At 33.0% G+C, this 26,123-nt stretch overlaps 4 protein-coding genes, 2 long non-coding RNA genes and 1 pseudogene across 6 annotated transcripts; 3 read left to right on the top strand and 4 right to left on the bottom strand.

The window, feature by feature from the left end:
- The first annotated feature begins 447 nt into the window (after positions 1–447).
- LOC123903777 (probable mannitol dehydrogenase) lies at positions 448–2,451 on the top strand. The gene is made up of 5 exons (XM_045953378.1): positions 448–654; positions 952–1,065; positions 1,187–1,700; positions 1,779–1,932; positions 2,038–2,451. The coding sequence occupies exons 1-5, from the start codon at positions 554–556 to the stop codon at positions 2,241–2,243; spliced, it is 1,089 nt and encodes a 362-aa protein (XP_045809334.1). The 5' UTR covers positions 448–553; the 3' UTR covers positions 2,244–2,451.
- Positions 2,452–7,493: 5,042 nt separating this feature from the next.
- Positions 7,494–9,543, top strand: LOC123903771 (probable mannitol dehydrogenase). The gene is made up of 5 exons (XM_045953373.1): positions 7,494–7,754; positions 8,055–8,168; positions 8,291–8,804; positions 8,892–9,045; positions 9,131–9,543. Exons 1-5 carry the CDS (start codon positions 7,654–7,656, stop codon positions 9,334–9,336), a joined length of 1,089 nt encoding a protein of 362 aa, XP_045809329.1. The 5' UTR covers positions 7,494–7,653; the 3' UTR covers positions 9,337–9,543.
- A 5,068-nt stretch (positions 9,544–14,611) lies between these two features.
- Positions 14,612–16,325, bottom strand: LOC123904305. The gene is made up of 2 exons (XM_045953987.1): positions 16,293–16,325; positions 14,612–15,681 (listed from the first exon to the last, which is right to left on the bottom strand). The coding sequence occupies exon 2, from the start codon at positions 15,677–15,679 to the stop codon at positions 14,612–14,614; it is 1,068 nt and encodes a 355-aa protein (XP_045809943.1). The 5' UTR covers positions 15,680–15,681; positions 16,293–16,325.
- A 48-nt stretch (positions 16,326–16,373) lies between these two features.
- Positions 16,374–16,996, bottom strand: LOC123903776. The gene is made up of 3 exons (XR_006808176.1): positions 16,967–16,996; positions 16,778–16,870; positions 16,374–16,383 (listed from the first exon to the last, which is right to left on the bottom strand). It is a non-coding gene; the product is annotated as an uncharacterized LOC123903776 (long non-coding RNA).
- Positions 16,997–18,250: 1,254 nt separating this feature from the next.
- LOC123903774 lies at positions 18,251–25,994 on the top strand (annotated as a pseudogene).
- On the bottom strand, positions 19,428–20,633 carry LOC123903775. The gene is made up of 4 exons (XR_006808175.1): positions 20,572–20,633; positions 20,308–20,455; positions 19,929–20,271; positions 19,428–19,650 (listed from the first exon to the last, which is right to left on the bottom strand). It is a non-coding gene; the product is annotated as an uncharacterized LOC123903775 (long non-coding RNA).
- LOC123903770 lies at positions 20,858–22,653 on the bottom strand. The gene is made up of 3 exons (XM_045953372.1): positions 22,158–22,653; positions 21,976–22,075; positions 20,858–21,884 (listed from the first exon to the last, which is right to left on the bottom strand). The coding sequence occupies exons 1-3, from the start codon at positions 22,628–22,630 to the stop codon at positions 21,147–21,149; spliced, it is 1,311 nt and encodes a 436-aa protein (XP_045809328.1). The 5' UTR covers positions 22,631–22,653; the 3' UTR covers positions 20,858–21,146.
- Positions 25,995–26,123: the final 129 nt, after the last annotated feature.

Raw genomic sequence — 26,123 nt, 5'->3', positions numbered from 1 at the left:
GAATTATTAATTTATTACTGCTCCGACACATTTTGGACCCGATCAAAAATATATCTGCAGAAAGATGAAAAATGGTTATAATCGAGTTAATTTTGAGAGTAATTGTAAAATGTTAATAAGTTAAGGACATTTTAAAAATAAAAAGTTGTAGGTCCTTTATCACATCTAATACTAAGGTCTAACTTTTATCAAAAGACAAATAAATTAATAGAGTAGTTTATAATATTGCAACAAGGTATATTTTTTGTTTTTTTATAAACACAAGTGTGTATATATTTCGGTTAATAAAATGAATTGTTTGCGTTGCAATTGAAAAAAAATGAAGAATATGTTTTATTAATGTATATCCGTACACTTTGATCGATTCTTCCAGTTCACACACACAATACAAGACAATCCTCACATGGTAGCCCTTATAAATACTCCATAAAGCATCTCCAATAAGCATCGCTTGTAATAATTGTAATAATATCCGTAAACTTTATGCTTAATAAATACATAACACAACCTGTATTTGAGGACATAATTGAATTATTATAACATATAGTTTGAAATGGCATCAGAAAGTAAAGTAGTAGAGCATCCTAAGAAGGCATTTGGATGGGCAGCTAGAGACACTACTGGTGTTCTCTCCCCTTTCAATTTTTCAAGAAGGTATAATTCAATTATAACATATAGTTTGAAATGCATTTTTCTAACTCATCTAACTCATTACATGTTAATTACACATGAATGAAAAGAAGCAGACAGTGCGTCATCCTTTCTGGATTTTGCAACAAGTTGCGCCACTAATATTTTTTTGTTGGCGAAAACAGTCATCCTATGAAAGACAGTTAGACAAACATTTTTGGACCTAGGAGAGACAATATTGTTGCATTAATTGAAATTAATATTTGATGTTTTGATCTATGATGTTGTCTACAAATTAAATTCACTTCTTTGGTTTTATAGGGAAACAGGTGAGAAAGATGTAGCATTCAAGGTGTTGTATTGTGGGATATGTCACACTGATCTTCATATGATACACAATGAATGGGGCAATTCAATCTATCCATTAGTTCCAGGGTATGTTCTTAACTCGCTCTACGATTATAGTTTACTCTTCCGTTACTTTATAATTGTCGCGTTTTAAGGAAAAAATTATTTGCTCAATTTGGTTATAATTGATGTAAAAATTAAAATACAGGCATGAACTTGTGGGTGTAGTAACTGAAGTGGGAGGCAAAGTAGAAAAGTTTAAAGTTGGAGACAAAGTAGGTGTGGGATACATGGTTGATTCATGCCGGTCGTGCGAAAATTGTGATGAAAATCTTGAGAATTATTGTCCCCAACATACAGTTACATGTGGTGCCAAGTATCGCGATGGCACCATTACATATGGAGGTTACTCCGACTCAATGGTTGCAGACGAGCACTTTGTGATCCTTATTCCTGACAACTTACCTCTTGATGTTGCCGGTCCTCTCCTTTGTGCTGGTGTTACAGTGTATAGTCCTCTTAGGCATTTTGGACTCGACAAACCTGGTATGAATATAGGCGTTGTTGGTCTTGGTGGACTCGGTCATATGGCTGTGAAATTCGCCAAAGCTTTTGGTGCTAATGTTACAGTCATTAGTACATCGCCAAGCAAAGAAAAGGAAGCAATTGAACACTTAGGAGCTGACTCGTTTCTAATAAGTCGCGACCCAGATCAAATGCAGGTACAATGCAGTATATAATTCATTTGATTTTATGTGAATTTCATTATTTCATAAATTGACAGTGGTAACATTTTATAGGCTGCAACCGGTACTTTGAATGGTATTATTGACACAGTTTCTGCGAGTCATCCTATCTCACAACTGATTGGTTTATTGAAAACCAATGGAAAACTTGTAATGGTTGGTGGCGTCGCAAAGCCACTAGAGCTTCCTGCATTTTCTTTACTTGGAGGTAAGCATATGAAAAATGTTTCCATATATACTCCAACAAGATGGTTGATGAATCATGATAAAATTCAAAATGTGCTTACTTGTATTAATTTCACATTATTTGTAGGGAGAAAGTTGGTAGCCGGAAGTTTGATCGGAGGGATAAAAGAGACTCAAGAAATGATTGATTTTGCGGCAGAACACAATGTAAAGCCTGAGATTGAGATCGTTCCTATTGATTATGTCAACACGGCAATGGAGCGTCTTGCTAAAGCAGATGTGAAGTATCGTTTCGTGATTGATATTGGAAACTCACTGAAAGAAAGCACTTAAACTTTGTAGGATGTATTCGTAGAATATGATTCGCCGGTGAACAAATAATAACAGAAACATTTAACTTTCAGAAAGTTTCAATGTATCACTTGTTGAGGATATGCTAGATATCCATGTTTATTATATTGTTGTGCTGTAATTTAATTTCTATGTCTTGTAATCTGCTATTTTTAATAAAATCTCTTTGGTTTTTAACATTTTTCTTAAAGATATCCTTGTAATTTTCAATCAAATACAGCATTGTTAAGGATCAGCTGCACTGATCTTGCAACTGATGCAAAATTGCCATTGTGGCAATGCTGCAACGATCTTGTGATAACATGGACCCTCCATGGCGGAGCTACTCTAGTGTGAGAGGGTGCAGCTGCACCCCCTGGACTGTTAATGTTTACATCAATAATCCCATGCTATTTATGTTTTGCACCCTCTGAATTTATAACTTTGCACCTGACGTGACCCATATCTCCTTTCTGTGACTTGCTTTTGTTTCTTGCATACATCGATTTACTACTTTTTCATTATTGATTGATCAATTAATTAATGGAAAATGCAAAACAGTGCTCCGGGCACGGGTTAAGCATGTTAAAATAGAAATTTTATCTTCAAATACGTGTATTCAATGCCTCAAAAGTACAAAAAGTTGTCTTTTCGATATAAATTTTATTTTTTATTTCCTTTTTAGGTATGCTTAATAAGTGCTCGGGAACACTGTTTAGCATGACCCTTAATTAATTTTTAATAAGTCAAAAATGCATTAGGATTAGGAAGCGCACATGATATAAGATATGAGGTGAATAAGTGGAGAATTCAAGATTCGAACTTTAACTTCTGCATATAACATGCAATGTCTTTATCCAATCGACCAATTAATTGAATTAAACTCGCGAGGATGAAAAAATGAGGATTTTATTTTATTTTTATTTTTTAAAATGAGGAAAAATATTTTGCACCCCCTGGCCCGGGGTCCTAGCTCCGCCTAGTACGACATAGCTTGTCGCGTGATCTTCTTAGATACGGAAGATGAATTGAGAATCTATCAAATTCAGCAAGAAATTGCTCCGGTTTTCTCACACTATGCAGATTGCTCACGTACCTCATGATTTCGTGGACTGCCTAATGGAGAAAAAGACACCATTAAAAACATTGAATCTATCTAATATAAGCCAAATTTGTATCGTTTAACTTCGACCAAACTGTCGTCGGATCGATAATCAACGAACACTAAAAATTATCTCTGTGCCTTGGAACATTGTGTTGAAATTTTAATATAAGGCCATAGCTCATAGATACAAATTATAGCATATCATTGAATCATGAACATCTAGGATTAGAGGGAGAATAGTCTGAGAGCAAGGTATGAGAGGTTGAACTACCTTCATCACCGATAGCGTTTCAAAAAGGTTTTCACCATATGTCAAACTAGAACTATTAAAAACGGGTCGGGCTAAAAGGGTCAGCCTATTAGCCCACGGTCTTGGGTGGGCCAAACCTCAAAAAACATAGCCCAAATGCAATCGGGCTTTTTTGGGTCAAGGCCATGTAGCCCATATAAATATCGGGCTGGACGGGGTTAGCCCATTGGGCTTCAGACCGGCCCATTGTAAACAAATTTATGCTATTTTTGGAAAGCTTGTATTGGTTGGTGCACCTGAAAAGCCTTAGAGCTTCCAGTTTTTCCTTTACTTGCAGGTACAAGAATAATACAGTATGATGCTAAACATGTACTGTACTTCTAAATGTTTAAAACAAAAATTAGGAAAATATAATGCATCAGAAATCAAATTACCAAATGGTTCCATTGTCACCACTTGTTTTGCTGGCACCATTGTTTTTGATAATGACTTTTACTTAACTGATGCATTATATTTTCCTAATTTTTCTTTTAATTTGATTTCTGTCCCTAAGCTTAGTTCTCAAAACACCAACCATTAGCTGAGTTGAATCATGGACTTTACATTCTCAAAACACCAACCATTAGCTTAGGACAGACACCAAATTCTCCTTGTATCAATTCTGTTAGTAGCTTAGATTCACATAAGAACAACGATTGTACATTGTGGCATAAGAGATTTGGTCACTCATCTGATGTAAAACTCATTGAAATCAATAAAATGTTTTCATTTGTTAAATTTTCTAAGTCTTCAAATCCTTGTGATGTATGTTTCTATGCTAAACAGAAGAGATTACCATTTTCTAATAGTTCTCATATTTCAACTAATAAATTTGATCTTGTTCATATTGACATTTGGGGATCATTGTCCATTCCTTCCATGATGGGTTACAAGTATTTTTTAACCATTGTGGATAATAAAACCAGATTTACCTGGCTATATTTCATGGAGCTTAAATCAAAGTACTTATGATTTCTCTTCTCACACTCACACTCATACCAAATCTTCACATAACACTCCAACCTCATCAATTCCAAATACATCTTCACCTCACATAACTCAAAATGACCAGAAATCACTTCAAAATAATTCCATTGATCAAATTGATCTTCCTTCATCACCAAGCAACCATATCACCACTTCATCCAACAATGACATTCACCCCATTATTAACACTGACCAACCCATTAGAAAATCTTTAAGAGAATCCAAACCTCCTGGTTATCTACAAGATTACCATTGCAACCTCTCATCACTAACAAATTCCATGGTTCTTCTGCTGATACACAGTTCAATCATCATCTCAGTGTAAATTTCCTTTATCTGCATTTATATCATATGATAATGTTTCTGCTGCACACAAACAAAACTAACTAACAGACTTGATAACTTCTGTTACAAGTAACTATGAATTTAACTCAATTCACTGGAAGTTTAATTGGAGGGATAAAGGAGACTCAATTCACTCAGATATTGAGATAATTCCTATTGATTATGTTAATACAGCAATGGAGCGGCTTCTTAAAGCAAATGTGAAATATCGATTTGTGATTGATATTGGAAACACATTAAAACCAAACTCTTGAATTTGGCAGGATATATATTCAAATATTTCATATAATAATTCAGTGGTCAAATGGAGTAATAATAAAAATTAGCTTATAGAAATTCAGTGTATCACTAGCCAAGGACATTTTTATCCTCTTATCATCTTCTTCCTTAAATCAAAATTCAAAATCCCCAAATCTTCATTATTAACCCTCCAATCCAAGTTGCTTTGGTAAAAAAAAACCTCCAAATTGCTTGAATATCTTCACTTCCATTTCCTTCTTTAAACTTAAAATTCAAAATCCTCAAATTTCAATAAACCCTAAATTTATTAAGAAAAATCCCCAAAATATATGTTTCCGCACTAAAGTATATGTCATAATATATTGAGCATGTATATCTGATTAATCTTTATTGATTTAATTCCAACAAAAGATTCTTACTTTTGCATAAAATAAATATTCTTTTTTTTTTGTTACAATAAAATAAATATTCTTATTCTAATCCATAACAACAAAATACCTTCCAGCTACTTAAAAAAACCTCTATTCTAACCTCTTTTCTAACAGTTTTTGAAGCAAATTTGTCGATCAAGTCGTCATGTTATATATTTTTGAAATGATCATTGTCAGTTGCTATCAAAAGCCAATAACTCTTATTTGTAAGATACTCAAATAAGAGTAGTACATAGTACAAGTAAAACTTCAAATTAAAATCTACTATACTATATATTAATATTTTTTAAAATTAACTTAATTTTTTTTTAGAAACTACCATATAATTTTTTTAAGCCTCTTGCAAATGGAAGTTCGGCTTTATAGCGCAACCTGCACTTGTGCACGATTTACATCACTGGAAAAATTAAATTTATAAATTGAAGAATGTGACAAAAATTGAAATATATTTGGGCAACGTACGCTATATATCTTAATGAAATACAGTATGTTATATATTGTTTCTACCTACGCTATTACATCATTGACTCATTAAATTATACCAAATCAAATAGATATAATAAAAGTTGATAAAAAAGTTAGAGCCAGGAAGGAATCCAATAATATACATCAAACATAAACTCAGGAAAAAAGTTATTTAGGCAATAAAATTGTTGGGTTAAGTGTGATAGATAGTTAAAGTCTCATATCGATTATGAATATATATCACGATCGATAATCCATATTTTCAGTGATTAAAAATTTGAGTAAAAATGTAATATCCTAATTTTTAGTGGTCTTGGGTTATTAAACCATTGTTGTAGTATAAGAGGTTGATTCATTTGTTGTGAGAAAAAACAACAATGGATATTTTGTTGGATTTGATCTTTCATGAGGTGTAGTTTTTTTTTTTTTTATACGAAGTTTCCACCACCGATTATGTGTAGTTAATAGAGGTGTTTTCAGTTGGTTGTAAATTTTACACCCGAGAAATTGGTTGGTTCTATGACGAGTTAATTCAACATGAACATTAATGAATTAAATATTGATGCGGCTTATATTTTCAGTGTCTTAAGGTTTGGATGGAAATATGAAATTCATATCTATGGGGTGATTATGAATTATAAATTATTACTCCCTCCGTCCCAAAAAGAATGACCCAGTTGACCGAAACACGCATGCCAATGCATAACTTTGGCGACTAATATCTTTAATTGTATAATAGTAAAAATTATAAAAAATTGATATTTTGAAAATACTCATCGAGACGAATCTAACAACATCTTATATGTTAATATTTATTTTTATTTATTAGTAGAAAAATATGGTCAAAACAATATATATGAATAGTGCATATATTCAAAATGGGTCATTCTTTTTGGGACGGAGGGAGTAATTTGTTATTGCTTCGTTGCTTTTTGGACTCTCGAAAAAAAAAATCTTTAGATAAAGACAAAAAATAGTTATAATCAAGTCAATTTTGAGAGTAATTGTTAAATTATGGTGAACGTAATCGCCAATTGAGACACTGATTAATATTAATGAGTTTGGGACATTTTTAATAGGTATAAGTCCTTTATCACATCTAACACTAGTTACTACAATCTAACTTTTATCGGAAGACAATTTTAATAGTCATTTATAATATTGCAATAAAATGAATTGTTTTGAGTTCCTATTGAAAAAAATGAAGAACATGTTTTATTAATGTAAACGTTGCATTCATGAAAGAGAAAGAAAAGAAGAAAGGAAAAAAGTAAACGTTGCATTCATCAAAGAGAAAGTATACAAAATCCTACACAGTTCACACAAGATATGTTTTATAGATAACAAGATATGTTATATAGATAACGTAATCAAATGCGTGGACACAATAACACAACCCTCACATGTAGCACTTATAAATATCTCCATAAAGCATCTCCCATATCTTTGTAATAATTGTAATAATATTATCCATAAACTTTATGCCTAATAAATACATAACACAACCTGTATTTGAGGACATAATTGAATTATTATAACATATAGTTTGCAATGGCATCAGAAGGTAAAATAATAGAGCATCCTAAGAAGGCCTTTGGATGGGCAGCTAGAGACACTACTGGTGTTCTCTCCCCTTTCCATTTCTCAAGAAGGTAATTGAATTATAACATTTACTCGGTTTGATCATTTTTATAAGAAACAATTCATTTTTTAGATTTATTGAATATCTAATCAGATACATTAATTATTCAATAAATTTTAAAAGTCAACTTTTTTTTTTTAAAAAAAAGGACTACAGGTAGTAGTTTGAAACACATTTTTCTAACTCATTATGTATTAATTGAATTATCCGTAAAAAAAAAGTATTAATTGAATTAATATTTGATGTTTTGATCTATGTTGTTGTCTACTAATTAAATCAACTACTTTGGTATACATCACAAAACATTTAGGGAAACAGGAGAGAAAGATGTAGCATTCAAGGTCTTGTATTGTGGGATATGTCACACTGATCTTCATATGATGCACAATGAGTGGGGAAATTCAATCTATCCATTAGTTCCAGGGTATGCTCTCAACTCGCTCTACTACGATTATAGTTTACTCTTCCGTTACTCTATAATTGTCGCGTTTTAAGGAAAAATTATTTGCTCAATATGGTTATAATTGATATAAAAATTAAATACAGGCATGAACTTGTGGGTGTAGTAACTGAAGTGGGAAGCAAAGTAGAAAAGTTTAAAGTTGGAGACAAAGTAGGTGTGGGATACATGGTTGATTCATGTCGCTCGTGCGAAAATTGTGACGACAATGTTGAGAATTATTGTCCCCAACTTACAGTCACTTGTGGTGCCAAGTATCGGGATGGCACTATTACATATGGAGGTTACTCCGACTCAATGGTTGCAGACGAGCACTTTGTGATCCTTATTCCTGATAACCTACCTCTTGATGTTGCCGGCCCTCTCCTTTGTGCTGGTGTTACAGTGTATAGTCCTCTTAGGCATTTTGGTATTGACAAGCCTGGTATGAATATAGGCGTTGTCGGTCTTGGTGGACTTGGTCATATGGCTGTGAAATTCGCCAAAGCTTTCGGTTCTAATGTAACAGTCATTAGTACATCGCCTAGCAAAGAAAAGGAAGCAATTGAACACTTAGGAGCTGACTCGTTTCTAATAAGTCGCGACCCAGATCAAATGCAGGTACAATGCAATATATAATTGTGAATTACATTATTTCAGAAATCTACAATGGTAATCAATAAACTAATATTGTGTAACATTTTGTAGGCTGCAAAGGGTACTTTGCATGGTATTATTGACACAGTTTCGGCGAGTCATCCTGTCTTACCGCTGATTGGTTTATTGAAAACTAATGGAAAGCTTGTAATGGTTGGTGGAGTAGCAAAACCTCTAGAGCTTCCTGCATCTTCTTTACTTGGAGGTTAGCACAAAATGCTAAATATGCAGTTCAAAATTAATCTGCAGTACTTTGATACTAATTTGTATTAATTTCACATTATTTGTAGGGAGAAAGTTGATAGCCGGAAGTTTAATCGGAGGGATAAAAGAAACTCAAGAAATGATTGATTTTGCGGCAGAACACAATGTAAAGCCTGAGATTGAGATTGTTCCTATTGATTACGTCAACACGGCAATGGAGCGTCTTGCTAAAGCAGATGTGAAGTATCGTTTCGTGATTGATATTGGAAACTCACTGAAAGAAAGCGCTTAAACTTTGTAGGATTTATTCGTCAAATATGATTCGCCGGTGAACAAATAATAACAGAAACATGTAACTTTCAGAAAGTTTCGATGTACCACTTGTTGAGGATATTTTAGATTTCCATATTTATTATATTGTTGTGTTGTAATTTTCTATGTCTTGTAATCATGTGCTATTTTTAATAAAATCTCTTTGGCTTTTAACTTTTTTCTAAAAGATATCCTTGTAATTTTTCAATCAAATATAGATTTGTTAAGGATCAGCTGCAGCTGCACTGATCTTGCAACTGAAGCAAAATTTCCACTGTGGCAACGCTGCAACGATCTTGTGATAACATGGATCCTCCATTCCATCTAGCCCGACATAGCTAGCTAGTAGGGTGAACTTCTTAGATACGGAAGCAGCAGTTTGGAGCGACCTCCATGACATGTTCACTCAGATAGGGAAGCTTTTTAATGGTCTTTACTACCTCGCACCAACTCAGAACCCTCATCTCATCCATGAGTCCATAACATAACCGCACTTTCAACCTTTGGCATCAGTGTTCTCTCAGATATGCATGTTTGTGAGATTTATTACCTTCAAAACAAACTCGTTTATCTTTTCCTTCAAGTTCAAACAATTGCACCGTTTGATTTAATCCATTGTGATATTTGGGGAGCATATCCAAAATCACAAAAAATTCGAGGGCTCGTTATTTTCTTACCATCGTTGAGCATTTTACTCGTTTTACTTGAGTATATCATATGAGTTTTAAATCTCAAACTCAAACTCTAATGAAATATGTTTTCTCTTGGGTTCAAACTCAATTCCATCAAGACATTAAGTTTTTGCACGCCGATAATAAGGAGAATTCACATCAATGTGTTCCTCTCTTGACAAACATGACACCATCTTTCAACACACATGTGCCCATACCCCTCAACAAAATGTGGTAGTTGAGCACAAACATCGCCATCTTTTAAATGTGGCCTATGATTTAAGATTTCAAGCTAATTTGTCCTTACAATTTTTTGGGGAAAAATGTCCAAAGAACATGTTATCTTATATTATCAACTGTTTGCCCACACCTATACTTTCCCACAACAATAGTCACTTTGGCACATGACGCACAAATTAACAAACATATAATTATTATGTTTAGAAAAGAAAAATTATAAATTATTTTACAAAAATATCATTTAATAACAGTATGAGGAAAACAAATTACAAGATTGTTTGATATATTAAGTAGAGTTGTTAAATGTAGTGGCGGAACCAAAAATTTTGTTTCGGGTGGGCTGCTAAAAATTTATTAGATATAAATTAAAGAAAAAATAGAATATGCAATTATTTATTTCAGTAAATCATCCCATTCAACTCTAAATTAAATATAAATTTACATTTCGTACAAATATTAAGTCATAATAAGTATAAATTTGGTCATAAAAAATTTAAAATATATACCTTTAGATAATATATTTTTTGAAAAAAAAATAGAAATTGTTCTTTTTTATTGTTATATACCTATGTAAACCAATATTTCTTTTTTATTGTCCCCGTCTGGTCTGAAATTAAAATTCAAGTTGAGTGGGCAAGATGTACCCGTATTTCTATTGTGAAGAACATTCGTAGCAACATTGTAGAAATCATGGTAATTGGTGAAATCCTTTTCGTCAAGATCTAAAGATACAGACGCTGAAATATCACTCCACTATTTCGAGATCGAAGCTTTCTTATAAGATTCTTTCTTGGACAAGAAGGATAGAATGTGATCGAGAATCCGATCAGGAACCGAAGCTAGTAAAGTCTTCATCTTCTACTCCTCTTCGAGCTTCAACTTCTTCTCCTCTTAAAGCTTCAACTTCTTCTTCTCCTATTCAAGCTTCATCATCTTCCTCGTCCTTGCCATTTCTTCTCTATTCAACCCTAATTCGACGAACGTACCCTAGATTACACGAGTTCGACGAACCCTAGAACTCTAATTCTTCTCCGATTCAATTTTGCTTCGTTTTTTAGGCTTTGTTTCCATAGTCTCTTTACACTAGCAAAGAAATATCAATGAAAATTTATAATTATAAACCAGTAACGTTCAAACATGTAAGTTAGATATTTTTTGTTTAAACGTATAAGTTAGACATTCTTCGCTTTTTAAAGAACTTTTCCTCGTTTGATTCCCTATCTTTTGCTAACTTTCTGATTTCTTTAGTAAATTCCATTTTCTCTCCCAAATCAAACTATTGCATGCACATACCAATTATATTGATAAAAATTTAGAATGAAAATCACTTTATTTTCTTGTACTTATTTAGTTGTCACTCTTGGTTGAAAATAACTTGGTACAAAATTTAATACAAATAGATGGAAATAGATTTTGCACCGTTTGGTAACACTTCATAGACTTATTAGGATGTATATGCAGTTGAAAAAATTGTTATAAGCATATAGAACCTAAGGTTTCATACCTCTGCTCAATAGAACAAATTTGGAAAAGTATCTTGTGAAACTATCACTGTTCATACAATTTTGTTGACCTTTAACAAGATTGTAACATGCTACTAGAAGGAAAGGATAACGAAAAAATAAGATATTGACACACAGACTCCATCGAACTTCCACATATGTCTGATTAAAAACAAATTGATTAATGATAGTAAAACAATATGTTATTAAAAAATAACGTTGAAGCATCGTAATGGTGAAGCAAAAAAATATACCGTATAATCGTGGTAATGTATTAGGGTATTACACACGAATCGCAGTAATTCTTTCGTATCAAAATCATCATACTTGGAATCATAAGGATCGACAACCGTCATAAAGTCAGTGCATTTATACTTCCATCCAAGTTTTGCATCGAACAACTCATTTTTCCACCAATCCAAATATCGAATTTGATAAGAGCTGTTATTTAGATGCTCTACCATACGAAATACCTCACACAAGAAATATGCACTTGTGGTCTTATCCCACAACAATGGGTGTGAAGAAACAATATGTATATTTGACCTACAAAAAACAAACAAAAAAATAGTGTAAATAATTCGACGAACGTACCCTAGATTACGCGAGTTCGACGAACCCTAGAACCCTAATTCTCCGATTCAATTTTGTTTCATTTTTTTAGGCTTTGTTTCGATAGTCTCTCTGCGCTTGCAAAGAAATTGATCAATGAAACTTTACAATTATAAACCGATAACGTTCAAACGTCTAAGTTAGACATTTTTCGCTTTTTAAAGAACTTTTCCTCGTTTGATTCCCTACTTTTGCTTACTTTCTGAGTTCTTTAGTTAACTCCATTTTCTCTCCCAAATCAAACTATGGCTTCCAACCCTTCCTCCTCATTTAAGTGTAAGTCCATCATCATTGAAGATATTGATGAAGAATGAGTCATTCAAACTCTTAGACAATCCAAGGTATAATGATCCTTTTTTCCTCAAGACCTAATTCTCATGTTTTCCTAGAACCTTTTACTTTCAAGAAATACATGAAGGTTGTTGAGCCATTCTTTCCGCTTCATCCTACACATCCTTTATTGACTTTCATCACGCCTATCGATACCTCTTTTCTAAGCACATTGGCCTATCCAAAATTGTAGGCTAATGAACAGTGGCGGAACCAGGATTTTTGTGGAGTCTGGGCAAAATTGAGAGCTTGAAAGAAGAGAGACGAAACATACCAAATACTGGAAAAATGTTTCAAACACGAACGAATTCACAATAAAATAAAATCCATTCTAACCAAATCAATTTCACAATACTTAATTCAAAACCACACATTATTGTCCATTTTTATCATAAAAAAATATATTTTTCATATTTGAAAGAGAATTATTGTCCATTTTTTTATTGATATATATCTATGATTGTCAACTTTTCATAAAAGAGTGTCTTTGATTAAATGGCTTGAGGCAATTTTTTTTTCCTCTTTGTGCCGGGTCTCGAACCGAGTTCGTCTAGGTTGAGAATTAACTCCTCAACCGAGTGACCTCTCGGGAGACGGGCAATGTTTTGTTCTTCATCAAGTGCATGGATTTGAATAAGTGGTATTGAATATATTCCTTTTTTTTAACCAAACAAACTTAATGTATTTCATTAATTATCAAAAATTTAATACATGAAGGAATAATCTCAAATCTATGAAAACTAGTCCAACAATTTGTCGTCCCAGCTAAAGTGTGAGCACATGAAGAAATAATCTCACGACCTCTGCACAGGCACGCTAAGAACAACTAGGCTACATCTCGAGTTTGGTAATATAATGACGCAAAAACTATATATTTTTATCACTACAAGAAAACATGCATTTACTGGCGGCCAAAAGCCCTCAGTAATGCACAAATTTCGTCTAAAATGCATGCATTACTGACGGCCTTGGGCCCTCTGCAAAATACTCGCCAGTAATGTTTACTGACGGCCCAGGACCGTCAATAACATTACTGACGGCCTGGAGCCGTCAATAATGCCAAACGTCAATTCAAAGTTCTTCCTCATTTATGACGGCCAGAAGCCGTCGGTAATGCATTACCGTTTGGAATATTGTGACGGCCTGGAGCCGTCAGTAATGCTTACGAATTAAAAAAAAAAATTAATAATTTAATTATTTAAAAATCAATATTAATATTGATTTTTAAATAATTAAATTATTAATTTTTTTTTTTTAAATTCTAGTTTTAATAATTTATTTTTTTAAAAAAAATATACTGCATAATAAATAATTAAAAAATATTAAATATAATTTTATTTGTACAAAAAAATATTAAAATTTAATTAAAAGCATAATATAAATACTTAACATAAGCATAATTAAACATAACAATAATATTGTCATTAAAAAAAGAAAACAATTAAACATAATATAAATTGTCGTTATGTTATACAAATAATTAAATCAAGAACAGATAATTAAAATTACACATCAAGGTTGGTCAGGCGGCTGATATAGTGGTCGCTTCCCCTTGCCACTGTATGTTGGCTGACGCGACCTTCCTCGGCCTCGGCCTCTACCTCCCTCATTTATCGTGACTCCGGGGAGTGACGTTCGCGGAGGTCGTGCCACAGGCCTATGAACGAAGTTAATTGGGGCTTGATTGGGATCAAAGCTGGCTTGATTCGGGAAGAAGTTGTCTTGGGGTTGATTGGGGTTGTCATGTGGGATTATGAAGTCTTGTTGATATGGATTTGATGATCTCTGTCGATGGTATTCGGTGAAAGCAGTTTGTTGATTATTTCTACCGCTTCCGCCACTACTGCTTCCACTTGTTTGCCCAACAGGATCAACAAATTGTAAATGAATTGGTTCATTATTAAGCATTTGACTCATATCCTCTATGCTTCCAAGCCAATCCATCAGAAGGATGTCGCAACTCACCTGACATTTTTCTCCTTTCATAGTTTTCACGATGCCATGTCATTTTACTAGCAGTTTGCATCGATGCATACAACCTTTGCAACCTTGGTATTATGGGTAAATAGAACATCGCCTTTCTTGGGATTGGCTTCCTTCTGACTGACCGTGAATTTCTTGTTACACGATATCTTGGTTCTTGACAAAATTTACATTCAAGTAATGCACCGTCATCTACACCAAATTCGTTGCTATAGTACAACATACACCCGTTAACACAACAGTCAATTCTCTTCGCTCCGAGTCCTAACTTTGCAACCAATTGTCTTGCTTCGTAATAATTTTTTGGCAAATCAAGAGGACGGTCTATTGTTATATCCAACATCAGTTTCGTTATCAAGTCCATGGTGTATTCTGAAACAAGACATTCAGACTTGATACCCAAAAGTCTAATACACACCGTTAACTTTGAGTCTCGAGAGCCTTCACACAACGGTGTATTTGTCTCTTTCAAAAGATCAAAAAATCGCTGGGCTTCCTCATTTGGTCTCTCGACGTTAACATCAGCGTCATATTCATCATCAGCAGGGTCGTCGACATCATTTGGCACATAAATCGGCGTATTAAACCCAAGGGCATTAGTTATCATATTGTCCATCTCATTAAACGGATCATAATGCTGATGATAATATTCGGGAACAACAACGGGCTGAAAAACACTGCTTGAAGCACGATTTTGATTCACGGGAACAGTCGTGGAACATCCCTCGCCATGACTTGACCAAACCCAATAATTAGGTTGGAATCCCTTTTTATATAAATGAGACCTAATTTCATCTTCGCTCCGTATTCTTGTACATCGACAAAGTACACACGGACATCTAATTCCCCCTTCACGTATCACAATGTCATTATATTTTACTGTATTGATAAACATTTCGACCCCTATTTTAAATTCCTCTTTAACCCGGCCCCTCTTTCCAGGATTATGTCTATCGTACATCCAATTACGATTGGTAAAATCCATATCTGCGTAGTTTAATTAATATATAATTAGATCAATGTATTAAATTTATTACTTTATTTTTCAAAAGTATTTTGGACATATATATATGTCTACTCAACAATAACATATATTTATCGTTGTGTTTTATGATTTCAAAGAATACTAACTTTTTATTTTTATTTTTTGACGCAAATTATAAACTTTTAACATTTTATTTTTAAAGTTTATGGTTTATTAAATCTAAAATACTAAGTTTTTTAATATTTTAAAATACTAAGTTTATGGTTTATTTTTAATATTTTAAAATACTAAGTTTTTTAGTTGACAAAACTACCGACTTTTAACATATATATTATCTTTTTTTAAATTTAATATTTTTCTTTTATGGATTATTATTTCACAAAATACTATTTTTTTGAAAAAAATAAATAATTTTTTTTTTTAAAAATATTTACTGTTTTCGAAATTTTCAAATTTAAATATATATATTTTTTTTTACAAAAACAATAATTTTTATACATAATAATAATAAAATGTTAGTAACAAATTACCAAGTACTAATTAATAACTATTACTAAGTATACGGTAAAAAAAACTATCACTAAGTATTATAAATTAAAATTACATTACTTACTTGGGTGCCGGGTAGAGTCTTACTTGGCGCGCTCCTAATTAACCACAAACTCCGCTCCTAACCCACGACCTCCGATGACCACGAGAATTTGCTAATAAAAATGGTAAACAACAAATATTAGAACATATACATTTAAATAACAAAGCAAAAATTTTAACTTTTTCTTTTTAAAAATACACAAACTGTTAAAATTTATCTTTTTAAAAAAGAATTTTTTAAAAATTTCGGTTTTAAAAAAAAGAATATAAATATACTGTTTAATAAATTTAGAAAAAAAACTTTTTTTAATTTTTTTTTTACTTTTTTCGAAATAATCAAATTTAAATATATTTGTTTTATTTTTTTTTTCAAAAACAATAATTTTTATACATAGTGATAAGAAAATATTAGTAACAAATTACAAAATACTAATTAATAACTATTACTAAGCATACGGTAAAAAAAAACTATCACTAAGTATTATAAATTAAAATTACGTTACTTACTTAGGTGCCGAGTAGATTCTTACTTGGCGCGCTCCTAGCCCACGAACTCCGCTCCTAACCCACAACCTCCGACGACCACGATAATAAGACTTGCTAATAAAAATGGTAAACAACAAATATTAGAACATATATACATTTAAATAACAAAACAAAAATTTTAACTTTGGAAAAGTAAAACACAACACTTACCACTTTTTGGATGAAAATATGAAAGTTGAAAGTATGAAATTTAAGAGAGAAGTTAGAGAAAATTTAGAGAGAGAATGAAAATGTAAAAATGAAGTGAAAGTGGAATGAGTTATATATAGGAGAAGTAGGAGAAGTGAATAAATTATTAAGTGTAAGTGCAAGTGACCGTTGCATTTTTTTCAAATTCGAACATGCATTACTGGCGGCCAGCAGGCGCCAATAATGCTTAACGGTCAAAAAATACTGACGGCCTGTAGCCGTCATAAAGTTTGATGCATTACTGACGGCCTTTATGCGCCATAAAAGCGCAACGGGTACAGGTAATACTGACGGCCTGTAGCCGTCACTAAAGCCTACGCGCTTTTTTACAATACTGACGGCCTGTAGCCGTCACTAATGACCAGTCTGAATTTTTTCGTTCTTCAAGAAAGGAAAAATGCATTACTGACGGATGAAAGCCTTCACTAATGTAAAAATACATTACTGAGGGCTTTTAGCCCTCAATAAATTTGGTCAGTAAAATCATGTTTTCTTGTAGTGTATGTTTTTTTTTCAAACAAAAAAAAAATTATTGGGCCGAGCCCGGGCACGTGCCCAGGCAGGCCGAGCCTTATATCTGCCTATGCTAATGAACCGACTTGTCAACCCGACCCATTTTTGACACCTCTAATATTAAATGAGTAAGAGTCTTTATATAATAATTCAATCCATTAATGTGATCAATTTAACAGTTAGGAAAATCAAGAATGAATTAGTCCAAGTGGTAAGGTAAGGGTCTTAGTACTCTTAAACACGTGGCCAGAGATTCGATTCTTGTCTCATGCATATGGAGAAAATTCAGTCGGAGAGAAAAATTCACATTATATGTCCTACATATTCTTCGACGGAAATTAATAATCACTAAAGGCGGTAAAAACCTCGTATCAATATCATATTAAAAAAAAATGTAATCAATTTTTTTTTTTTTGTCAACTGGCTTGAAATTCCACCCATAAGATGGATAAGTGGGATGACCGGGGTTCGAACCCCGGCCCCTTGCATATATAATGCGATGTCACACCAACTGAGCTAAGCTCACGGGACAAAAATGTAATCACTTTATCCTGTAATAATTCTCAACCCCTCCCTCCTTACCTTACCCACATGGGCAACGTGATTAAATGCGCCGGTACAATACAATCTATACAACCACCTTCTGACAGCCCTTATAAGTATCTCATTCATAATGTAACTACCATATAACTTAGTAATCCTTTGGACATTTTTCTTAATAAATATCGTATAGCACAACCTCATTTTGAGCACATAATTGAATTATAACATATAGTATTGAATTATAACATATAGTTTGCAATGGCATCAGAAGGTAAAATAGTAGAGCATCCTAAGAAGGCCTTTGGATGGGCAGCTAGAGATTCTACTGGTGTTCTCTCCCCTTTCAATTTCTTTAGAAGGTTTACTTCACTAATCACCTCTTCATAATTTAATCCATATTTCTAACTCATTATATATACTTAATTTTTTGTATCATATTTCCCAACTCTCGTTCTATTAGTTTCAAGGAAATTAAAATGATACACCTTAAGAGCAAAAATCACCTTTAAAATTTATTGAATAATAGATATATCTAATCTATATTATAAATCAAATATATTAGTTATTTAATGAATATGAAAAGTGGTTTTTTTTTTACTTATAAGTTATATTAGTGATGAAATGGTGTAAACAATAATTTTGATATCTGGATGTGTGATGCACTGTCATTATATTCTCTGAATCTATTAAAATTGCAAATACATTCCGATCAAATGTATTTTTGGTTTATAATTTTATGGACTAAAATGAGGACTAAAATAACTAATGACACTACAAGAAAATCTGCGTTTAGCTACGAAGCCACTTGTAGCTAATGCGTAGCTAATCGCTAGTAAAACAGTGTTTGCTACGCATTTGTTGTGAATTAGCTGCCGTATAGGTCCTAGCATGGATTAGGCGGCAAATCACCTATCAAAACATTTCCTAGCTAATTTGCAACTAATATACAGTAAATCCTAGCTAGTTCCCAATTAATACCTAGTTAAATAATATTCAAAAGTTTGTGTTTCCTAACTAATTCGCTAGGATATTGCCACAAATAATTTCGCAATAAATCTCTAGCTAGACATTCCTAGTAATTTGGCAGCCATATCCAAGCTTTTAATTTTATTTATTTTTAATTATTATAAAAAGCTTTTTGAGAACTATTTACATAAAACACATTTTGAAGGTTTCTTAATTGTCTGTATGATTAAGCATTTGTTTAAATCATTCAATTTTAATAATCTATTAATAGTATTTTCTTATGCAAGCCTATATATACTTGGTGAATAACATGAAAACACAAGTTGAAAGTAAACATTACTTAATACTCAAGAAACTTAATCAAGCTAAAATTAAATCATTCAATTGGATTCAATGATCATCCAACAAAAAATCAATTCAATTGAATCCAATGATCATTCAATTGTGAACAATACTCAGTACCACTACTAATTAATTTGTTTTTTTGTATTTAATCATTCAAACAAGTAAAAAACTCCGTGTCTCCAAACAAGTTTGCACAACTTTCTCCAAACTCCCTTTCATTGCTCCACCATCTTCAAATCAGCCATAGCTACCTGTGTCTCCATCTCCCTCTTCACTATCTAACACATGATTACAGACATAACAACAAAAGCAAAACACCTTAATAACTAACACAGATTAGAAAAATATTCAGATCTAACAACATGATAACAAGTAGAAAAAACTGAGGTGATAGATGCCATAATATGCAAGTCTGCAGTAGTTGATGCTATAAAACTCAAAATTGTATCATTCCATCAAGTTAACAGTTTTCTAATGGTACTAAACAAGCATACATGTGATCGATTTTAGCTAAAAAAATATCACTAGAAAAAATAGATTGGAAATAGTGTATCACCTTAATTCCTGTGAACTTTTTCAGCCACATCAAGTTGCATTGGTGCTTTATGCATAGACCGAATCATCGATAGGATTGGCTCCAACATTGGAGCCAACTGTGACTGGACAAAGGAAGTCATTGCTCTATCAACAGCTTTTTTGATAAATTCTTCTGATGTAACTATTATGTTTGCCTCTGCAGATGAAGCAGGCACAGAACTATTAAGGTCTAAGCTGCGACCCACAAAAGTGTTTCTCGTCTTCTTGTAACCAAACGATTTTGTCCATACTTTAGAATCAACTATGGGATGACTGGAGAAGTCCTCTCCATACTTTTCCAGCATGGCAGTGTCATATGACTCCTGACAAACATTTTGAATATAATAATTAACATCAACCTACATTCATATTACAATTAACTTTTTCAAAGTTGAAGTAACTTACAATATACGTTCTTGAGCGTTGGGAGATATATTGTCCATCTGTCTTCTTATGAACCCGTTCATATACATCCCTATATGAAACTTCATGTTTCAATTCCTCTTCCTATGTTCACCAAATTTGCCAACAATTAGCATCTCTATATGGACTTCGTCTCTAAAAATATCGGTGCAAGTGTTTATAAAGAAAGTTACAACGATTATTGTAATATGGAGCCTTACCATCCTCTTCTTATGTTCACCAAAGTTTATGGAGCCTCCTGTGTGCAAGACTGCATCAGGTAACCAAAGCCAAAAGGTACAACATGTAGAAAAATCAAATGCTGCATAATATTATGCAGATATCACCCAATTCTTTTGGACACCTAACCTACTCCATTCCTACACAACAACCCTCAACTAACCCCTTTCATATACATCAGTGCACAATACAACTTCACCAGAAGCAACACCACTACACCAGTGAGATGACTAAAATTAGACACCTATATGTGAAGGAAGATCTGATGCAGTAACTAGAATTGTATTAAAAATCTGATGCAGTAACTAGAATTGTACTAAAGGGACATATATACCTGGGGAATGCTGAGGTGGATTACGACCTCTCCCTCGACCAAGTCCACTTCCTCTACCTCGGATTGTCATGTTATTATATCTAGATACAACTTGTTCTTGTTTTTGTTAATAAGTAAAAAAAGTCCATTTTGTAACATGAATTGGATGGAAATTAAATACACAATGAAACAAAAAATAAATACACTGTTTATATCAAAATAAATACACAATGAAACAAAAACTCATTGTTTGTCCACATCTTCATCTAAGTATTCATTATTGACACTGTATTCATTGTCATCGATGAATTGGTCAGTAAGTGGAGCACTCTTTGACTTATGTATATCATTTATATCCACATCTTCCATTGGGGAATTTGCATCAAATAAAGAAAATTCTTCATCTTCTATGACAACATTGCTTGTTCCAAAGGATCCATCATCTTGATAATAATCACTAGCATCCAGCTCATTCAAATCAAGTTGCTCATCATTGAAGCTCTCAGCTACGAAGAGTTTTCGTCTAACTTTGCAAGCTGCCCACCAATCACTACTACCCCTAACATTGCTTTGTGGGTACATTGTATAGTACACTTGTTGTGCCTGTGAAGCTAAGACAAAGGGCTCATTTGAGTTAAGCCTTGATTTGGGTTTAACGTCAACTAACCCATATCTCTCATCTACCTTAACTCCATTAATTGGGTCAAACCAATGACACCGTAAAAGAAGTACCTTGTTTTGAGCTCCTATATATGACAATTCTAATATCTCTTCAATAATGCCATAATAGTCTATATCATGCTCACCATATATGCTTCCTCGAACACATACTCCACTGTTGTTTGTAGCTTTATTTTGACCATTCTGCTTAGTGTGAAATCGATATCCATTAACTATTATGCCATTATAACAAGTCACTGATTTCAGTGGACCATAACTCATTTGCCGAATCAATTGATCCTTAACTTGGCCGTCACTTACCTAAGAATAACAGTAGATAATTATTTATAATATTCAATAAAATGATTGTAAATGTTAATATCTTATGTTCAACAGAAGTGAGAAGACTCACTTGTTGTTGTATCCAACGACTGAAGTCCCTGTCCCGAAGTTCTAATATTTGATCATCGGTGATACCAAGGTTGGATTGCCTTAGCGAGTCCTCAAATTGTCTAATCAAAATAACAAAAATTAATATTTAATTAACTTAATTTAACTAAAAATTCATCAGAAAGTTAGAGAGATTAAACTTACTGGAGAAATGGTTCAACTTCTTTGCAATTTACAAGCACATAAGTCTCTGCAATTTGATACTCACCATCTGTCAAGAATCTTTTTTTACCTTTTCCAATAGGACGACAAGGATATTTAAAAATAGACAAGCATTCATCAATCATACACTGCCCACCATCATCATTTCGAGGAACTTTAGTGTGCCTTGTTTGCAATTTGGGATCAAAATACATCGAAGCAAAATTGGAAACCTCTTCTAAATTATATGCTTCACAAATAGATCCTTCAACTCTGGCTTTGTTTCGAGCCTTTCTTTTCAAATATAACATACACCTCTCAAATGGATACATCCACCTATACTGCACAGGTCCTCCAACCTTAGCTTCATATGGGAGATGCACAACTAAATGCTCCATCACATTAAAGAATGCTGGAGGAAAAATCTTCTCTAATTTGCAAACTATTTCAACAATTGAAAGCTCTGCATTCTCCATAACTGAAACACGTAAGCAAGCAGAGCAAACTTTTGGGTCTTTGTTTTCTCTATCATACAACATGCAATGGTTAGGACATGCATCTATTTTCTCATACCCTAATCCCAAGTCTTTAACCATTTTCTTTGATCTATAAAAATTTTCAGGCAATTTTTCTGTCTCTGGAAGCATGCTCTTTATTATGACAATCATCCGATCATAACAACTCTCACTCATGTTGAACTCTGACTTCAAATTCAAAAGTTGAGTTACAGCTGACAACTTTGTGTGCTTGTGACACCCAACCCATAAAGGTTCATCAGCGTCTCTTAGCAAGGTATAAAACTTTGATGCCGACGGATTGGGATCCTCCTCCAAATTTTGATCTTCTGAAAGATCATCATCCATGGCATCTATAACCATATCCACGTATGGATTCCTTGTCTCCATCTCTTCATCATGGACATTTGACATTGAACTACTATCTCCCCATTGATTCTCACCATGAACAGTCCAATTCAAGTAATCTTCCATAAATCCATGTTCATACAGATGTTTCTCTACCCAAAATGTTTTCTCCCTAACATAATTCTTACATTTAATACATGGACAAAAAATGCGACCCAATGCGTCAGCAACTCCCAGTTGTCTTTTGGCAATCTTAATGAAATCATCAACTCCATTCTTAAATTCTTCAGTTACTTGACCATTATTATCCTTTCTTCGCAGCATCCAACTTCGATCGGGTCTCATGATTATGGTTTGAGGGAACTATTACAACTTGTTAGAACTACCCTACCTACCTATTCATTGACAATAATGATTAGAACTACCCTACCTATTCATATAATTTGACTTATTAGTACTTCAACCAACAAATAAGCTGAAACACATATAAGCTGAAACACATATAAGCTGAAACATATAAGCTGAAACACCTAAATGTACCTTCATCACTTGAAGAATAGTACTGCATATTTTGCTGGTTCTTAATCATGTGAGACTCACTCTTAACTAAATGTATTACAAATAACACCTAAACTATTTTCTATTCCTTTTTCCCAAACAAAATAGATTTAAATTTTCAACCAAATACCAAAACATTACTAATACTACTATGAGGTTAACAATATTATTCAATATACATCTATGCACATACAAGCATCAGATCACAATGTATCATTCTAAACTTTTTATCTCATAATATATATATCACATTCCATTTACTTACACACACAAGCATCAAATCAAAATCAAAATTCAAAACAAGAAATTGAGTTGATAAATCACAAAAGAGAAAAAAGTAGAAGAAATCGATTACCAGAACAGAGAAAATAGGAGTGAGAAGTAACTTAATAGTCTCTAGATTTTGAGGAAGCGATTCAGATAAAGCAAGTGATTCTGAGTGAATTAGAATGTGATTTTGAGATGATGTGAGGAAGCGATTCTGACGAAGCAAGGATGATGTGAGATCGAGGAAACGATTCCGACGAAGTGATTTTGACGAAGTGACGAAGCGATTCCGACGAAGTGACGAAACGATTCCGACGAAGTGATTCTGGTGTGAGATTGAGTTGCGATTATGGATCGAGAAGCGATTCTGAAATTTTGCGATTCTGAATCGAGAAGCAATTATGGAGAGATCGAAGCCGATTCTGGAGAAAAGCGATTTTGGAGATGAGCGATTTTGGAGAGAACGTGATTTTGAGAGATGAAGATTATGAGTTATTAAAAATAAGTTTTTAATTTGTTAAATGTAGTTATAAGTAATGGAGTAAGAAATTGTAAAAAAAAAGTAATGGAGTAAGAAAAATAAAATAATCAATAATAGAAAAATAAAGTAATAAGTGATGGAACAATAAAAAAAATAAAGAAAAAATGAGTTAATAGAAGTCTTTTAGGTGAATAGGTTAAACAGAGGCATTTTTAATTGGGATTAACTAGAAATCCAGTTTGTAGCAAAATTCTGGTAGCAAATCCTGTATTTTCTTGTAGTGTGATAGACACATTTAATGATCAAAATGACTAACATCAGAGTGACAACACCTCACACAATCAGAACAAAAATGATGTATTACCAAAATTTAATATTTCCACTAATAAATTATTAAAACAACGAATTTGGATCAGGGTCGGTCCAAGAGTAACACTATTAAGTCCTTAGATCTACAACAAAAAGATATTATTTTATTAAACAAAAGATCCCACGTACACAAAAAAAACTTCATATAGTTAAATTTGCTTTTTAAGTCTCACTTACCTTTAAAAATTATTGGGCCTACCATGATTTTGTTAGGGTGTGTTAATTGAATTAATATTTTATTTTTAGATCTATGTTATTGGCTACTAAATTAACTCAACTTTGGTGCATCAAAACTTTAGAGAAACAAGTGAAAAAGATGTAGCATTCAAGGTGTTGTATTGTGGGATATGCCACTCTGACCTTCATATGTCAAAGAATGAATGGTACAATACCATGTATCCATTTGTTCGAGGGTATGCTTTCAACTCTTTTTATGATTATCATTAGTACTATATCCCTAAATATACAAGTTACATTTGAAAGAAGAAAACATGTGTCGTTAAAAATACATCGTTCACGGTGTTGATTACAAAATAGTTGTTCAAATATCATCTCTCTTAAAAATAAGTTTAACAATCGACCTTTATCATTATTAATCAAAAATGAGTTTTATAATAATTTTCGTCAATTTTATTATAACAAACAATAGGGTAGGGACAAATTTAATATTTATTAAAATTTTATTAAAAATAGTAAGGGAGAAGGTAACATATATCTTAGTTGTCATTGTACTTGATGTAATGAATGTAATTTTTTTTTTTGAAGAAACAATGTAATGAATGTAATTAATACAGGCATGAGCTTGTGGGTGTAGTAACAGAAGTGGGAAGCAAAGTAGAAAAATTCAAAGTTGGCGACAAAGTAGGTGTGGGCTACGTGATTGATTCATGTCGATCGTGCCAAAATTGCGACGACAATCTTGAGAATTACTGCCCAAAATATACAGTCACATGTGGTGCCAAGTATCGCGATGGCACCATTACATATGGAGGTTACTCTGACTCAATGGTTGCGGACGAGCATTTTTTTATCCGCATTCCTGATAACTTACCTCTTGATGTTGCCGGTCCTCTCCTCTGTGCCGGTGTCACAGTATATAGTCCTCTTAAATATTTTGGACTCGACAAGCCTAGGCTTCATATAGGCGTTGTTGGGCTTGGCGGACTTGGCCACATGGCTGTGAAATTCGCCAAAGCTTTTGGTGCTCATGTCACGGTAATTAGTACCTCGCCTAACAAAGAAGCAGAAGCATTAGATCACTTAGGAGCTGACTCATTTATAATAAGTCGCGATCCGAATCAAATGCAGGTACAATACAATATGATTCATTTGATTGTGAAATTCATTAATTTGACAATTATATAATCAAACAAACTTTTTTCGCCCAAGCGCGACCAAAATATTTTCACAAATAAAATCAACCAACACACA

The sequence above is a fragment of the Trifolium pratense genome, linkage group LG2, assembly GCF_020283565.1.
Source record: "Trifolium pratense cultivar HEN17-A07 linkage group LG2, ARS_RC_1.1, whole genome shotgun sequence".
Classification (NCBI taxonomy): Eukaryota; Viridiplantae; Streptophyta; class Magnoliopsida; order Fabales; family Fabaceae; genus Trifolium; species Trifolium pratense.
This window is presented reverse-complemented; position numbering and strand designations above follow the sequence as displayed.

Coding starts and splice junctions, on each gene's coding strand:
- LOC123903777 (XM_045953378.1), top strand. CDS start 554: ATGGCATCAGAAAGTAAAGTAGTAGAGCATCCTAAGAAGGCATTTGGA. Junction 655..951: donor CCTTTCAATTTTTCAAGAAG/GTATAATTCAAT, acceptor TTGGTTTTATAG/GGAAACAGGTGAGAAAGATG. Junction 1,933..2,037: donor TGCATTTTCTTTACTTGGAG/GTAAGCATATGA, acceptor CATTATTTGTAG/GGAGAAAGTTGGTAGCCGGA.
- LOC123903771 (XM_045953373.1), top strand. CDS start 7,654: ATGGCATCAGAAGGTAAAATAATAGAGCATCCTAAGAAGGCCTTTGGA. Junction 8,805..8,891: donor GCGACCCAGATCAAATGCAG/GTACAATGCAAT, acceptor AACATTTTGTAG/GCTGCAAAGGGTACTTTGCA. Junction 9,046..9,130: donor TGCATCTTCTTTACTTGGAG/GTTAGCACAAAA, acceptor CATTATTTGTAG/GGAGAAAGTTGATAGCCGGA.
- LOC123904305 (XM_045953987.1), bottom strand. CDS start 15,679: ATGGATTTTACCAATCGTAATTGGATGTACGATAGACATAATCCTGGA.
- LOC123903770 (XM_045953372.1), bottom strand. CDS start 22,630: ATGGAGAATGCAGAGCTTTCAATTGTTGAAATAGTTTGCAAATTAGAG. Junction 22,076..22,157: donor GAAGTTGAACCATTTCTCCA/GTAAGTTTAATC, acceptor TATTTTGATTAG/ACAATTTGAGGACTCGCTAA. Junction 21,885..21,975: donor GTCGTTGGATACAACAACAA/GTGAGTCTTCTC, acceptor TGTTATTCTTAG/GTAAGTGACGGCCAAGTTAA.